This window comes from Alternaria metachromatica (genome assembly GCF_023757995.1).
Source record: "Alternaria metachromatica strain BMP 0045 chromosome Unknown scaffold_4, whole genome shotgun sequence".
NCBI lineage: Eukaryota > Fungi > Ascomycota > Dothideomycetes > Pleosporales > Pleosporaceae > Alternaria > Alternaria metachromatica.
In genome coordinates this window covers 253,420-270,103 of record NW_026055495.1, presented here as the reverse complement: position 1 = coordinate 270,103, position 16,684 = coordinate 253,420, and the positions used below count along the sequence as shown (strand labels likewise).

The 16,684-nt window shown below is 48.6% G+C and overlaps 6 protein-coding genes across 6 annotated transcripts; 3 read left to right on the top strand and 3 right to left on the bottom strand.

The window, feature by feature from the left end:
• Positions 1-1,906: 1,906 nt before the first annotated feature.
• J4E83_002463 (uncharacterized protein) lies at positions 1,907-4,066 on the bottom strand (the record flags this gene model as incomplete). The annotated part of the gene is made up of 2 exons (XM_049329409.1): positions 1,907-3,076; positions 3,131-4,066. The coding sequence occupies 2 exons, from the start codon at positions 4,064-4,066 to the stop codon at positions 1,907-1,909; spliced, it is 2,106 nt and encodes a 701-aa protein (XP_049191088.1).
• A 1,035-nt stretch (positions 4,067-5,101) lies between these two features.
• On the top strand, positions 5,102-5,548 carry J4E83_002462 (uncharacterized protein; the record flags this gene model as incomplete). Its single annotated transcript, XM_049329408.1, has 1 exon — positions 5,102-5,548. The coding sequence occupies one exon, from the start codon at positions 5,102-5,104 to the stop codon at positions 5,546-5,548; it is 447 nt and encodes a 148-aa protein (XP_049191087.1).
• A 470-nt stretch (positions 5,549-6,018) lies between these two features.
• Positions 6,019-7,214, bottom strand: J4E83_002461 (uncharacterized protein; the record flags this gene model as incomplete). Its single annotated transcript, XM_049329407.1, has 3 exons — positions 6,019-6,088; positions 6,149-6,820; positions 6,868-7,214. 3 exons carry the CDS (start codon positions 7,212-7,214, stop codon positions 6,019-6,021), a joined length of 1,089 nt encoding a protein of 362 aa, XP_049191086.1.
• Positions 7,215-9,167: 1,953 nt separating this feature from the next.
• On the top strand, positions 9,168-9,952 carry J4E83_002460 (uncharacterized protein; the record flags this gene model as incomplete). Its single annotated transcript, XM_049329406.1, has 2 exons — positions 9,168-9,873; positions 9,939-9,952. 2 exons carry the CDS (start codon positions 9,168-9,170, stop codon positions 9,950-9,952), a joined length of 720 nt encoding a protein of 239 aa, XP_049191085.1.
• A 199-nt stretch (positions 9,953-10,151) lies between these two features.
• J4E83_002459 (uncharacterized protein) lies at positions 10,152-11,415 on the bottom strand (the record flags this gene model as incomplete). Its single annotated transcript, XM_049329405.1, has 3 exons — positions 10,152-10,348; positions 10,399-10,958; positions 11,012-11,415. 3 exons carry the CDS (start codon positions 11,413-11,415, stop codon positions 10,152-10,154), a joined length of 1,161 nt encoding a protein of 386 aa, XP_049191084.1.
• A 4,899-nt stretch (positions 11,416-16,314) lies between these two features.
• On the top strand, positions 16,315-16,684 carry J4E83_002458 (uncharacterized protein; the record flags this gene model as incomplete). Its single annotated transcript, XM_049329404.1, has 2 exons — positions 16,315-16,319; positions 16,351-16,684. The coding sequence occupies 2 exons, from the start codon at positions 16,315-16,317 to the stop codon at positions 16,682-16,684; spliced, it is 339 nt and encodes a 112-aa protein (XP_049191083.1).

Here is a 16,684-nt window from a genome sequence, read left to right as displayed (position 1 = left end):
AGAAATTAGACTTAATTAAAGCTTTATTATTAACTAAGTAAACTATAGCTCTACTATTAAAAATTATACTAGCTAAAAGTATATAAAGCTTAAAGTCTATACTAAAGATAAAAGATCTAAACTTAGTAATTAGCTTCTTAGAGTAAATAATTATTAAGACTATATTACTTAGATACTTAGAAGCTAAAGTACTTATTTTTAAGCTAAATTACTTAACTTTTTTATATAAGCTACTTTACTTCTCTTTATAATAGTACTTCTAGATCTTTTACTTATTTTAAGCTAAGAGTTCTATTAGTAAAATATCTAGTAGCTTAGATCTAGTAATTATAGTTTATAATTAGTAATATAAAATAGACTTTTACTTATACTTTATATTAGGTTTATAAAGATAAGGCTTAAGTAGTAAGCTTAACTACTTCTTATCTAACTTAGTAAAAGTAGAAAGTTAATCTATAATAGTATTAAAAATTATACTAGCTTTTTTTTTTTTTATAGTAATTAATATTTTTTAAAAAACTATACTAAATATTTTACTAAGATTACTAAAGCTTAATATATTTTTTCTAAAAGCTATAGTAAATAATTAATTATATTACTACTAGTAGGTTTACTTAGAGTTAAACTTCTTAACTATAGTAAAAAAGTTAGTAATTATAAAAAGTTTTTTAACTTCTAAAAGCTTAAAAATCTTTACTTTATAGTAAAGTATTAACTAGTTAGTAAACTACTTTTTAGTAGTACTTTTTTAAGTCTTTTTAAAATAAGTATAATACTTTATATAAACTATATACTATATAGTCTAATTAGTAAAAGTAAGTATAGTCTTAAGAGTTTTTATAAGAGACTAGACTATTTTTCTATTATTACTTATAGTTATAAGTAATAAATACTTAAGTATAATAGTATATATAATTTAGTTTTTAATATTATTAATTTTTTTACTCTTTCTTAACTACTACTTAGACTTATAGTTTTAGTAAGCTATAAGTATAGTACTTTTTTTAGTTTTATAATTATAATTTTATAAAAAAGTATTATACTTATAGATAGCTTTATTATACTTATTTTTTTAATTCTTAGTTAGCTTTATAAAAAGAGAAGCTAAAGCTATAAGCTCTAGAATTAAAAAATTAGAAAACTTAAACTTCTAAGTATCTATATATTTAATATCTAGAAGATTAGAATTAATATTTTTCTAAATACTTTTCTTATTATAGTACTACTTAAGAAGTATAAACTAAGTATTTTAGTTAGATTACTTTTTAAAAAGTATATCTATAGCTATAATAGCTATATTATAATTACTTATATTTATAAAGTTAGAGTATAAAATTAATATAAAGATATAAAAAATAATAAAAAAGTAAAAAGTAAAATAGTAATTACGTAAAAGAAGTTCTAATTATAAAAAGTTTAAAAAAAGTAAAGTAGAAATAAAATTAATTAATCTATCTTTTAGTAAGCTTTAATATATAGTAGAAATTAGTTCTATAATTAAGTAGCTAAGCTTATAACTATTAAAGCTAAAGATAATTAATAATTAAAAATAATTAAGTATATTATAATTATTCTACTACTAAAGAAAGTTAAAATAAAATCTTTAGCTATATACCTAAGAGCTAAGTAATTACGTGTCTGTAATTAGGCGATTACAACCGCTCTCTAACTTCGACAAGTCGCGATGTCAAGTGGCACAGTAATGGCTGCTGCCTACATCCCGCTGAGCGCGGGGTACGTCTGTTCCATTTTACACCCTGCTGACTTTACTTGAAACCTTCTATCGCTCTCCGGGCCCGACATCATACTACGTTTTCGCGGAAAGTCATCATAACATCGATTTTGCTCCCATCATGTGACTACGTCATCTTCATCCCACCCTCATCCGCCAATAAAAGTATCGCCCCTACCGATCTCTTGGACGATACGATCCACCACGATTATCTCCCCATCCACCACGCTGCGTTCCACTCCTTTGATTTGTCTGCCTTGGCGACTCATATTCCCTCCTTCCATACACTGAGCGAGGCGCATATGCGGAAGAAGGTGATGGCGTACCCCAGGCACGGTCGAGGTACATAGGCTCAGGCGTTCCATGGGACTGTCTCCCCAACGCTTGCGTCGATGAACCTGCAACGCGGTAACCAAGTGGCCCACCATTCGGTGGCTGCGAAACAGATGTTCTCCTCGGTGCTGGAGCTAGGGTACGCAGTGCTTCAGCCGTGAGGCTTGTTCGGGGGACCGGATGAGACTTTTCTGCGCTATCCTCTGCTCGATCAATTGGTCCGGGCTTCTCTATCATCGCTTGTAGTTGTTGCGCTTCCACATTCCGCAACTGTTCTTCTGGCTCCACATCCTCAGCTACTCTTGCAGCCCACTTAGCTTCCAACATCTTCTTCCCCTCCGCGGTCACCCGCTCAGTCATCCGGTTCTCGGCTTTCTCGATACCCAGCTTGAGCGCTTCGCCCATGACACTGTGGAGGGTGAGAAAAGGGACCGTGAGGACGTGGCGGAGCTGGAGTTGGTACTCGAGCTTAACTTCGTGGTTGTCTAGGTTCATGTGCAGTTGCGACCTCTTCTGCGCTTCATCCCCTGTTCTTGTCGACATAGGTCTGGCCGGCTCATAGTACACCTTTCGCTCCTCAAATCTCCCCTTCTCCTTCCACTCCTTCAGAGCATTGCAATCCAGATTCTGTGGTCCATACCGCTTGAGCGGTATGCGAAGCGCGCGGATCAAAGCTTGGGTATGCAGGACGTTCAACTCTAGCCTCGGCGTAAAAGAGTCGCGAACATGGAGATACCAGCTCAGACACTCTGTCAGGCCACGCGCATCAAGACCAGACGGTAGATGGTTCAGACCACCCAGAAGATCACTGAATGTCGGCAAGACGTAGCCGCTGCGTCTGTCTGCGATGTATCTGCCTGGCTCCAGGTGATCGGTATGTAAGTTGGCATCATGCTTCCCATTGATAGTATCGGTCTTGAACCCCTCGATGATCTTCTTGACAGAGTCGCGTTGGAACTGGTTCATGACTGCGGCCGTGATGTCCGTTGATGGGGGGCCACGGAAGAATGCCTGTGATCTGTCAGCTATAAATTATCTCATGGTACTAGAAAGACGACGGCTTACCTGCATACCAACGATGTCCGCACCCCGATAGTCGTTGTTCGCTAGTCGGACCATCATGCTTTTCCACCGGACGTGGTGAGGGTAGTAGGCCATGACTTCTTTGGCGGAAAGAGGTACTCCCGGAGGAAGTAAAGCGTCTACGGGCACTGCGTCGTTGTACCATGTGTAATGCACTCCGAGGTCCTTTCCTACGAATCCGGGTTTCTGTAGAACCCCGCGGGCTGCTCGCATGTTGAAATCTTTCGTTTCGTCTACCCATGGACGCTGGAAGGGAGGATATGTGTGTACAGATTCGCCCGAATGCGACATGTGCGGTGTGTAGAGCGAGGCCGCGGTGCGAGCTGTGGCAGGGGTATGAGAATCGAAGGGTATGCTGAAGTTCGCAGGTGTGTCTGGTATCTGTTGGAGATGCACAGGGCCTGGTGTTGATACAGCCGGAAGCGCATCCTCTATGATGAGCCTGCCTGAGAAGCGCAACCTGACGGTCAGGCTATAGGTCTGGTAGTCTGGCTCTTCGCCCTCTACATCATCGTGGCTGATCCGCTGGCGCCTTGCTACTGACATCCATACATTCTTCTTTGCAGCCTTTGACTTTGACTTCCTCTTGAATGCTCGGACCTTTACGGTGGCTTTCGGGAGATCCGATAGGGCTCTCTTCTTTGCGCTTTTTGGAGTAGCTGGCACCGGGGCGCTTACATCGACCGCTTTGATGTCGCCATTGCTTGGGCCACTGCCACTCCTACTCCTGTTCTTGCCCGGATCGGCGACCTGATAGTCGTAGTCCATCTCATCCCACGCCGACCGATTGTTGGGCGCGTCTTCGTTGTCATCATGTTGGAAAACGCCGGTCGCATAACGCCAGTCGCGGCTTTTGGGGACCCAGGTAGAATGCCTCTGCGGACGGGATTGGCGCGCGAGGATATCTTCTTCTTTCATGGTCGTGATAGCGAAGTAGATTGCGAATTTTTCCGTTGCTGTCGCGGTATCGTGACGCTAGATCGGCGTACGACGGGTGAGGTTACGGCTGGGTAGGCCGAGAGGTAATGTACTGGAGCTTGCGTCGTGAACAACACATGACGCACTGGTAATCACGGACCCATACTCGCGTGTCAGGCGGTTTAGTAAGTGAAGGTGGAAAATACACGTGAATGTCGTCCAGTGGCCGCCTGCATACCCGTAATCGAACAATGCCCGTCTCCATAGAGTGAAAGGAAGCCATAGCGATTCGTAGTCGATTTCAGGCACCTACCAGGAATGAGCTTCTCAGTGCGCATGTTCAAGGACGAGAATACACCCTATTAATGGAGCTCCGTAAAGACTCGCGTTCAATTACACATTTCGCATTTGCGACACTGATCTTACCCCGAGCTCAGACAATACCTTCGCCAAGATGTGAAAAAACCAAAGGATGCCTGTTTCTGCTTTTTAACCTTTTTAAACGAAAATGAAGTACTTCGATATAGTGAATCGATCGATGTGAACAGATGACCGAAAAGGACAAGAACGAAAGGTGGTCAGGCAGCCTTGAAATGTCAGTCATCGACGAAGATTGTCTGAGAAAGACAGTCCGAGCAGCCTCGTTGATTGGACTATCGTCTTCGCAGGTCACTGTGATAGCATGTTGCTGGATTCCACATTGCGGAGTTCTCCCAAGGCTTGTCGCGTGGAATTTGTTCGTCTCAACATCAGTCCAGGTTATGCGATGGAGCCTGGTGACATCAATCGCAAAGGTACTGGAGGCCTGTCAAAGGATAAATGCGAGAGCAGGTATGATTAATGAACATTATGAGCTGATGTTGTCTTCGATGAAGCGGACCCGCGTGAAAGCAAGCGCTTCCGCAACACGGGCCAATCAAAGCACGCCTACGTCATTATCCTGCAATATCCGAGGTCCATCATCAGCACCATAACACCGCGTCCAGCAGCGCGTTACTCCCATCAGACTATCAACCCTCTCTACCAAAAGCCATCATGAGCACAAAATTCATCCCAACGCTAACCCTCGACGGTGCGCGCATCGCCCTCGCCGCCGCCGAGCAGCGCTCCAAAGAAATCAACGTACCAATGAACATCGCCATCATGGACAACGCATGCCATCTACTAGCATTCGCCCGCATGGAAGGCGCAAAGCTCACATCCATCAACATCGCCATCGACAAGGCTTTCACAGCTGCAGGTCATCGCGCGCCTACCTCTGTTTACAAAGACAATGTGTATCCTGGTGGGCCGGCGTATGGCATCAATCACAGCAATGGGGGCAGGTTTATGACAATTGCGGGTGGTGTGCCGATTGTGAAGGATGGTGTTGTTGTGGGGGCGGTGGGGTGTAGTACGGGGTTGCCGAGTCAGGATGAGGATGTTGCGAAGAGGGGGGTTGAGGCTGTGCAGAAGAGTTTTGGGGTTAAGGCGAAGCTATGAGTTGGGTCAGAGAGGACGGACGAAGAGAAAGATATGGACGATGCAGCTGAGTCGTTGCGTCGTTGCAAGAGACGACCGAATTTACGTCCTTGATCGCGATACTCATTGGCATTTAGTGTCATCCAAATTCGCATTGTGTTTCGGCAAGCTACAAGTTCCTCATCCCACTAATTCTTACATATACGAGCGCAACACTTCTCTACCAGCGATGCACCGGAGGCTTCAGACTCATCACACCAAAACCATTCGCGTTCGCATCCCTAGGATGGTTTCTGACACTGCGAATAGTACTCGTCGACCTTGAAGCAAACCAGGCCCTGGTTACAAGTCGTCGAGCCCTGCCACGTCTGCCCCACTGGTCATAGAGCTGTACTGGGCCCGTAGCGAATGGTGGCGCAGGTCTAGTCGTGGTCGTGCGCCGGGTGCGAGTGAACGGCGGTGCTGGTTGAGCAGGTGGAGTAGATGTAGGTCTAGCAGTTGTCTGAGTTCGCGTGCTGGTGGATCTCTGAGATGAGACCGGTGGCTGGCATTGCGAGTAATCTACAATACGTCAGTATGAGATTCGGGATGGCATGCGTGATATGATCGAAACAGCGGGACTCACATTCATCGATTCTCACGCACACCGAATCCTTGCATGTCCTGGGACCAGTCCAACCATTCCCGCCGCATTGGTCATACGGTAGGCCGATGGTAGGTGCGGCACTAGCAGAGGTTGTAGTCGTTGGAGTTGTTCTTGTGTTAGCTGGGTCCGCGAGGCAATAGTACGAATTCTCGTCGACGTAGGTACAGACGGTGCGTCCTACGCATCGGGTGGGACCTTTGTAAGACTTGCCACCACATTGACCTCCCGGTTGTACAGTACCAGAAGATATGGGGGCGGATGTTGTAGGCGTCGGCGAAGGAGTATTCTGCCCCGGGATTGGGTCATCGTTGCGGCGGCAGCCAGACACGCCAGACAAAGCTTCAGGGCACTTCACCTTCTCCCAGTTGACCGAAGGATTGTCAGCTCCTCGAAACCAGTCGAACCGCCAGTAACAGCCAGCTTGCAGCGCAGAAGGGAGGGCGTCGCAGTCGTCGCGATGCGCTACGCCACCATAGTCTTGACCCCAGACATCCGCGCCGCCATATTGCTTCGTGCATCCTTGGGTAGAACCTTCACCACCACCAGGGATGGCAATGTTGAACTGATCCTCTCCTAGATCAGACCCGGTGTTCGTGACTTGGACGATCATCTTCTTTCCGTTGACTGGCCCGGAAGTAAACGTCAGACTAGAGTCGGTCAGTCACTGCTCGTTCATCAAATTGAAGGAACATACGAGTAGCAAGAGCAACACCACGCGGATTCGTTCGAAGCTGCAAGATTGACTGCGGCGAAGCCATACGCCAAGTCGTTACTCGCAGCCCATGGGCTGAGATCAGAGCATGCATATGAGCCACCGCCACTTTCGCAGCCGTCGCGCCTGTTGTAGTTGTCGAGGAGATTGTCGCTCGCGTCGCACGTCAGGACTGGCTTGTCGACAAGAGCTTTGCCGGGCCAAGAGCAGGAGTTCTTGCAACAGGACCACTGACGAGTGGTTGAACCGGTGCCTTGGACGGCACTTCCAGCGCCGTAGGCAAAAGCGAAGAAGGTCGACGTGACAGCGGAGAGAAGAAGAATCCGCATCTTGGAATTTGGTTTATGATACTGCAAAATGAAGAAGACTGTTTGAGCAAGCCGGGACGATGTTATGAAGATGAGCTTATAATCGACGAAACATGAAGCTTTTATAAACCTTCATCGGGTTATGCTCTCTGCTCTGGCTGTTCTACAAGTTCGTACGGCATAACACCTGCCAGGTCCCTGCTTCGGGTATCTGCACGATCTAGCAGGAGAACTTATCAGATCATTGCTATTCCCAGGTACTTGATTGCGCACACGGGAAGATTGTTGGTGCTCATCTACTGATGATGTTCTTCCGCTGTCTGTTGAGAAGCGCTGGAGCGCTACTATTCATAGAAGCTGCCAGTGTAGTTTGGTAAAACAGACAACTATATGATCTGGTGACTGTCGGCAGATACATACACGCCACTTCACGACCTTGGAGCCACTCTGTTCGTTGTGAGTTGTTTTTGTGCATGCTCAAGATAGACCTGTGGTGTAGTCGCTCCTCGCCCCCTTGTTACCCGCCTGGAAGAACGCTGTTGATGATCATTCTAACCCCATCCGTGCGGACACGATTGATTACTCTCGTTTCTGGACCGCGAAAGCACGGGCTTTCTTCCGTACAAGGTAGCTCTTCTTCCGATACCCATAGAGCCGGTAAGCCACGAACCAGATTTCAACTTCGATCTTGATTGAACTCCGTCTTCCATAGGACCCATGTGTTGTACCAGATTGAAGACCGAGATTTTTGTTGGGACCTCTGTTTCCTGGATTGTAGGTGTGGCAATCGCGAATGTTGCCTTCTTCAGAACTCTGTGGCTTTTGAGGTACGGCACAGATGTGGGTACATAGTGCCGCGAGAGTAGATCACTATGGCGCACTCGTCCAGGGGCCTGGGGCAAAATCCAAGTTTACTATACTGTCATGGGCCCAGCGAACCATGTCTGTGAGAAAAAGCACCTTCCTCAGCACGGGCACGAACAGCGAGATCTCCTTGCGCGTCGATCTGCCTACGACCGATCGACTGGTAGTCCGTTCAGGGTGTCCTGGTAAAATCCGAGCTCGCTTTCACGTGCGACTGCAGGCGGCTCTATATAACCGGCGATTCATCTATCTAGTCAGATGATCAAAACCGCATACACGTCAGTCACCGAGCGAGGGCAACTTTCACGATTCGGCCCGTGAAGAAATCGCAGAATTTCGGAATGTTTGAGTGAAACAGAAGCATCGTGACTTGGGCCAAGGTTGGCTCACGAGGTGTCGACAGGCATGTGTCTTGTAGGGACAGGCGTCCAAGGCCCCTAAGCGGGGGTAACGCCGTTGTGCTGCCGGCGCTAGGGTCGTAGCGGACCGCAGGAAGGCCCAACCTTAGTGTCACTCCTGACATGCACAATGCGCTTCCTATACCTCCAAGAATTCAGATAAGAAAATCCTACACGAATGACCGGTGAAGCCATGAATTTGGCATCAATCAATCGGCTGATGCTGGCACATCACTGATCCTTTCGGCGCTACCCGCGCTTCGAATTCTCCGACTTCAGGCATTCGTGGCAGGTTGTGGGGAACGTCGATCGCCTACGACACATGCACATTAGCCCACGTCCTGAAAGAATTTGTCGCCTTACGTCTCAGGTATCAATAGCCAATCACGTCCGCTCGCATCATCGTCCATTGGCTAAGCGACGGCGTATATACCGCTTTATCTACCTCCGAAACAGGGTGGTCTGGTCGAGCAAAATGCGGTCGGACCGTCTCGTAGGGACTATCATACACAGCTGTGATTCAGGGTCTGTCATAATAATATGGCAACAGCCGCGTCACGTTGCAGACTAGCTGTCCCTCCATCTTTTCCCCGTTGCAAACGTTGACTGACAGCTCGGCACAAACACCTGCATTTAACACTTTGGACCCCTGGAACCAGAGGAATTTTAGCTACTGAACTTGCGACAAACCTCGCTGCGAAATCGGAACAACATGGCTGGCATAGCTTGCGTATGGGCGAATATCCCAGAGGGACGCGAAGAGTGGTACGAGAACGTACACCTACCTTCACTGAATCCACACAACGCAAAGCATGCTTTACATTGCGAAGTAACAGCGAGTGGTATGGAGAATGAGCCAGTGGGAAGGTTGGACGCGCCATGGCCTTACATGACCGTATGGGAAATAAAGAGTGTCGACCAAGCCAACAAAGACATGTACGACGCACAATACCATCCACCAAATGCCGATTTGCAGGCTTCGCTCAAAGGCCTACTTCTTGATCTTCGGTCCTATCGGGAAATCAAGAGTTGGAAACAAGACGACTGGTCCGGTGACGGTGGTGGTAAGATCACGGGTGCGGATAAAGCCGGCGATGACGGACTAATGTCGATAGACATCGAATACGTCGCAAGCGTGGCGGCAATGGAGTGGAGCGTACCAGCCGACAAGGAAGAGGAAGTCATGAAATACTACAGAGAAGTCGTCGGCCCCACAATATCTAGTTCACCAGACGTACTGCGGTTTCGCCTCTTCGAGGTTGACAACGCAACAACGATGCAGGGCGGAAAGTTCGAGACCAAAGACAAGAAAGAGCTACACAAATACTTTACTCTCGTCGAGCTAGAGTCTGAGCAGTGGCCATGGGACGTGGTCGTCGATCTCGCGGAGGACAAGGAATGGAAGGACTATTTCGAGAGTCAGCAAGTAGTGGTACATTGACGATCAACCCTCGTGGAACTTAGAGTTACTGACAAAATTCAGAAATGGCAACTTAGTCACTACTTGATGAAGAGGGCGTATGGCGTACCGGAAAGCAAGGCCTCTGCATCGAGCTAAAGGCTGGAAACGCTAGATCGGCCAACGCATTGGTTAAGGGATAGTATCTTCGACCCGAGCGAAGCTTCTTCTCACGCAATACATCACTTGAACCATGAAATCACAGCATCGACAAACCGAGACGGTGCATTCAACAAGCTAACATATGCGCACGCGCATCTGCGTTTGACACCAGAGACGCACTATGTACAGCCTATCCGCATCGCTCGCCTGTTGATATTCGACTTCGCCCAGCCTTTGCACCACATGTATTGGATCTTCCTTCTTTACCGAACCGATGTCGCGGATCGATTTATATACTCCAACCGATGAGTACCCGACAAGCCCGCACGCGCCTAGATTCAGTCAGCCAACCAGTCGTCATCTATAATAAAGGGCCACTTACCAGCAGCAGGCTTAAAGGCCGCATTCATAACGCCAGTCGCACATCCAGCAGCAAAACCCAGGACACCATTCTTCTCCGCACCATCGATGGGTTTGATTATAAGATCCCTTATACCATCACTCAGTCCGTAGCCAAAGCTCTTGAAGCTGACCAGCAGCCCACTCCTCAACCCAGTCACATTCTCATACTGCCGCACCTCCTCGCCATACGCTTTAGGAAGGTTATGGAAACCTCGAGTAATACCATGCATGACAATCGCCGGACTCTTGAGACTGGTGGTGATGATGCGTCCGAATCCTTTTGCGGTACCGAGGGCTACTTGGCGTGCCACATGAGGCGAGTCTTTGGTGTCGAGAGGAGGTGATGGGTTCGCAGTCCCGTCCTGGTTCTCTTTGCGTCTTATCTCGCGCTGCAGTAACATTGGTGTTGTTTGTTTGCCCAGTTCCACCGGACCTGCTATGAGACCCAGCATGATCCCGCTTACCACGTCGTAGGTAGTGAGGAATGCAGCGGATACCGGGTCGGTGGGGTCGTGCTTCATGTCTGAGTATTGAGATATGCTGTAGTGGGTGTCAGTGGTAGCCACCGTTTGTTGCATTGCGAAACTACTTACAGATGCAAGTCTTTGGGTTGAAGAAGACCCTCTTTAGTAAGCACCGCAGCCGCAAGCGGCGATAGGGCCAGGCTCTTCCGCTTCACAAGCCATACTGCTGGTCTATCGTGAAGGATGCTACATGCTCGTAGGCTAGCAAGGTTTGCAGCGGCATCAGGTTCTGTGAAGTCGTGTGTCAAGGCTTGAGGGTTCGGTGAACCAGTATGCGATGGGTTGTCGTGGTCGCTAACATCCTGTTGTATGTCATACTCGTGCTCTTCTTGGAGAGCCCGCGGTTCTGGGCTCGGATGTGGATCGTATGCCGGCGACTGGTCTTGACTGCGTGGCTTTTCGTTTTGCGTCGACTCCGCATCTACCGAGATTTCTCCGCCCGCGACCTGTTGAGTGTACTCTGGGAGATCCATGGTGTAGAGGTCCGCATTCTCTGCGGTGGGTTCAACATGCACTAGTGAGGAGGCATCGATGTCTGTATCGGGATGGTTAGTACTCTCGTATGAATATACAATGCTTGGAGTACTTACTGGCGACACTCCGATCGTCTTCGACTAAGGTCGTGGTCATGGCAGTCATCTTTTAGAGCGCAGGTCTGCAATGGTCGAATCGTAGATTGCGCAGCACGAATTGCACGCAGTATCACTTATGGGTCAACTTTGCCTTATTCAAGAGGAACTTCTCTATAAGGCCCTACTCCGTAGCCACGCGTGCGGAGATCTTGGCTTTCCGAAACGGGAAACGCTAAGCCCGAAGTGGTAACCCTTGAGAAGGGCGCAGCAGGCGGCCTGACACAACGCCATATCAGCCTCGAAGGCCTTGCCGTCAAGGGTCAGAATGTAATCATATATCCTAGACTAGGGAGGTGCTTCCACCGGATTTGTGGCGCATCTAACGCGGGGCTCGCAAACTCTACTAAATTGAGTAATTGTAGTAAGCTGCACAATCGTTGCCCCCACGGATTTGTACATCCCTTCCATGGGGTATTTCAGATCGCTCCCAATCACCACCGTGGTATATTCAGCTTGAGAACACGTTAGGTCTCGAGATGATCGCGGATGAAGTTTAACGGGCATTGTAAAATGAAAGACCTTAGTACCCTCGCTACTAACCAAACGGAAAGGACGGCCGGAAGACTGCCAAAGATACCACAAGTTCATAAGCCTATATACTTCCTATTGATAGAGCAGCTAAGCGGGAGCGTCGTTGGTCGAAGTCCATCTTCTTCCCCAGACACTCTTGACGGCATTCCAAGCAGCGACAAAAGCGTCTTTGACCAGAGTCCTCATTCTTCCCCAAAGGATTTTGGCAATATACCCGAGAGCGAGAAACGGGAGATGGAAGAGTAGTGGTGACCATTCATCCTCCCCTTCATCATTCAGCTGACTGTGCGCTCCATCATTGACAGCTGGTTGTTCCATAGCAGCGACTGGAGAAGGCGATTGATCGGCGTTTGCAGCGTCCCCACAACTATGTACACTCTGATTGGCACTGGATGTTCCATAGTCTATTATATCACGGGCCGAACTGGCGATAAGTGGTGTCTCTGTGTTAGCAGGAACTGCTACTGTGCGGGTAGGCGGTGTTGGTGGGTGGGTAGATGATGTCTCCCTACGAGTAGGCAAGTTGGTGCCAGGTGGTGTTGTTGTCGAGTCACCAGTCGGTGCCGGTGGTTGGGATAGTTGCTCGTCTGCGACATTGGAAGCCGTTGGATGATCTTCTATAGATGGTTCCTCATTCGGCGAGGGGTTTCGCAGTGTTATTGGAGGGTGAGAGGCAGTCGGTGTCTCCGAACCTCGACGCGTCGACGGTGCGGAACCCACCACAAAAGGGTCATCATTGACTTCCGGGTTTGCGAGCATAGGAGCCGCAGCAGAATCATCATCCCGGCTCTTTCCTCTCTTGCGAGAAAGTCTCTCCACCAATTGCGTGGTATCATACCATATTTGAAGGTAGGTTTTCCATTGAACACTCAAAAGGAATGTGGCCGGCAACACGCAGCACAACAGGAAGAATTTCCATACTAGTACGTTGACGTGTCCAGAGGTACGGAATTTGAATAGACCGCACATTCTTTTAGCAAACTCATCCTCGACGGTATTTTTGTAAGCACTTTTGTCATGGTCTTCCCCGCTCGCTAGGCTCCAAGCATCGAATTGCGCTCGTGCTAGAGATGCCCTGAACATATGTTCCGCTTCGACTTCCCAGTGATCGTTATCCAGAGCTTGCGATCTTGCGTCACCAACACGTTGCTGGGCTAGGAGACTGCTACCCAATCGCAATTTGATGGTGTCGTAAGTGTTGGACTTCCTGAGCGCGTTGGCCATGAATCCATACGCTGGGTCCCTAGCGATATGTGCAACCTTTTTTGGTATCGTGTCGTATGCATGCCAGCAAATCTTACCAGTTGGGTCGCAAAACTGAGTCTCATCTATGCACGTAAACGCGCGTGATTTTGGACTGTCATTTATGTAGTAGTCCACAGTATCGTCCGGAAATCGGTATTTGGCCGTAGCTGGGAAAATGGGATCGACACTATTGTTGGCATACACAATGTGTAGAGCTGTGACGAATATGATTGTGAGCGTCTTGTTTCTTGTCTCTGTATTCAGTCCGGGGGCTGACTTCAATTCGTCAATAGGCTGCCAATAGTCACATCTAGGCTCAGCTCGTGATGTGGCCCATGTGCTGTGAGAGCACCGAAGTGATTAGAAAGTGTTCTGGCTGTAACATTGAGAGACTTACTTCAAACGATACACTGGCGCTAGCCAGTCAAAAGGATGGCCAACTAGACGCATTGTCCAGTTTCTTATCTTCTTGGGATTGCTCGGACAATCGTTACGGACATCATTGAACCCTCCATAGAAATACACAAATCCGTGATCGGTAGGGCTATTGGTGAAGTGCTTTACATAAGGAGATTCAGCACTCAGCGGGACGCATGTTGACGTTCGTCGGAACTTGTATGTTGGGTTGGAGTTGATACCCAGCAAGCTCGAGTCCAGATTTTTGGTGTCGAACGTGACTGCTGGCAGTTTGTGTATCCCGCCAGTGTGACAGACAGCACTTTTGCTAAATGGGCACGGTGCTCTTGCCCTGTAAAACTCCAGATCAGGAGTGTAAAAGAAGTCGCACTTCATAGCCTTGCCCCTCTTCACTTTGCTCCTCTTGTCTTCTTCCTCCTTTTCTTTTCCCTCTTTCTCTTTTCCATTCTGCTCTTCTGTTCCGTTCACTTTGCCCCATCTATAGCACTCTTGAGCGTAAGTCGCTGCTCTGATTTCCCTTGACGCCATCAAGCTATCCGCCATAGCAGCGTTATCTTCGCCCCACTTCATGTTGTCATATTCCCAGAGACCACAATCGTCGTTTTTGTCGTTTTTAAGCAGACCCACCGGGCCCGTCGCTACCTTGTCTGCCAGGATAGAACTTACAATGAGTTGAGAGAGGAAGACAAAGCACAAAGTGCCAAGAACAAAGAAATAGAAGAATTGGTGTCGGAGCTCTAGTCTTGACTCCTGTTGGCGAAAGATTTGATATATACTACGCGCCATCTGCCGTCCTGTCTTTGCATCTTTCGGTAGTCCTGTAGCGTTCGGACGCTGTGTCTCTTCATCTTGGGCTGCGGCATGGTTGTTCCGTCTGGACAAGATCTTCATGAGGCCTGCGCAGCTACTGATTGCTATCCGAATGATGTAAGGTGTGCTGAGCGTAAGACAGAAGGCAACAGGAACTTTCAGCCATTGGGCTACGTAGTCTGTTTCCAACCATTGGAGCCCTGTGCAACATGTTAGGACTAGATTCAAAGCGAGGCTTCACTGGTGACATACTGTGATCATTATTCTCATCTATCCAGCGTCCGACTCGGGGCTCCGTGAGAAGCGACATCGATTCAGTACATCAAATTCAATACCCGGCTATGCTTTCTGTGTGTTACGTGTGCGACTTGATGCTGGTTGGTGTTCTATGCGACGTAAGCAAGTTACTAGCTGTAATATTCATACGAGCTTCCGAAGCTGAGATTGTCGAAGAAACACAATAAGAACCCTAGAGAGAACCGAATCACACATACCACTCAAGCCAGATAAGCGTCTTCAAGACTACCGACAGTGTAGCAGGCTGAAAGATCGCAAAACATGCGCAAACCAGCCCAGGAGATGTCACCTTGCTGCAGATACGAACGCAGTAGCAAAAGGTATGGCGCAGAGGCTCGCATCAAAGATATTGTCGGGTTCTTATAATGTCTGCAGAGTACAACGTTAAGGAGTTGAAGGCGCCAGGCTGATGTTGTTCGACCCTGGGGGCATAGGCGCCACGCATCTTCACCGGATTTGTGCAAGGGCCTGGCTCCAATCGACGTGCGCCTCCGCGTGATACAAGGGGCGACCACTCATATTCGGCTATGCAGAGTGATACGCCTATCACAACATGAAACCTTTGTATCTCTGTAGAATACTGCTGCATCGTGTCAACCTTAGCAGCTTCTTGACCCAATTGCCGCTGCTCGTAGTGCAGGTTTACCGATAAAGTCGAGTCCTCCATATTCCTGGCCCGAAAGCCTGTGACGTGGCCAGGCTGGTGGCTGATATTGGTTAACCAATTAGCGAGCTGAGGTTACATGCTGAAGGACCTGCAAGCGACAGGGGAGCCTCAGGCATTCGGTCGCAAAGCGTAGGTTAGGCAGGGCTCGCCCCGCCAAACTTCTGCGTCAATTCGAAAGCTGTCTGTTATGGAGCCTAACATGGATTGGCATTACGACCCACCGCGACAAAAGTATTGGCGATTCGACGAGCAGAAACACCAGTACATATTTTCTGATGGCCAAGTCATACCGCAGCCGGGGTCAGTCGCCATGCCATCCGTGCTATCATAACGCTGATATGCTTGTAGTTATCCAAAACCACCAGTTCCCATACCTTCCCACCGATCTGCGTACATAGATCACGCCTCACCCTACATATCGTCAGCGCCTTGGGAAACAAGATCCCGGACCGCTCAATATGTACCTTCGCCTGATCCTTCTTCTCCAGACTACGGGCCCAGAGTGATGCCAGATCCACCGCGTCACCAGCCGACTCCAACGCGCCCCCCTCCAGACTACAGGCCAACTCCAACATGGCCACCTTCAGGATATGAGCCAACTTACGTGCATTACCCTCAAAATCATAGGCCTCCGCTTCCACCCCCAACTCCACCTAATATGGGATATCCGCCTGCGCCTCTGCCTCCGCCTAGCCCTAAGCATTTTTATGGATATATTGCGAGTGGTCCACATAACAGACCAGACAGTCGCTTGTAAGATCATGTTCTTCGGAATGGCGTTACTTGATGGTCGCTGACGTGTTGTCCAGTTTCGCGACACACGCGCATGTCAATGGTGGACGAGAAGACGGCCAAACCGACTGGAACCGCATCGGGAGGAACCACGACCTGAATAACAATCCTCCGGGAAACGGTGGTCCCCCGCCGGGAGGTGATCATTTCGATGACGACGACGAAACGCAGGCTCGCCTCAACGCCGCTCGCAACGCCGCTCGCAATGCCGCTCGCAATGCCGCTCGCAACGCCGCTCGCCTTAACACTTACCTCAACACTTTCGATGACGACGACGAAACGCAGGCTCGCCTCAACGCCGCTCGCAACGCCGCTCGCCTTAACACTTACCTCAACACATTCGGAACTTGA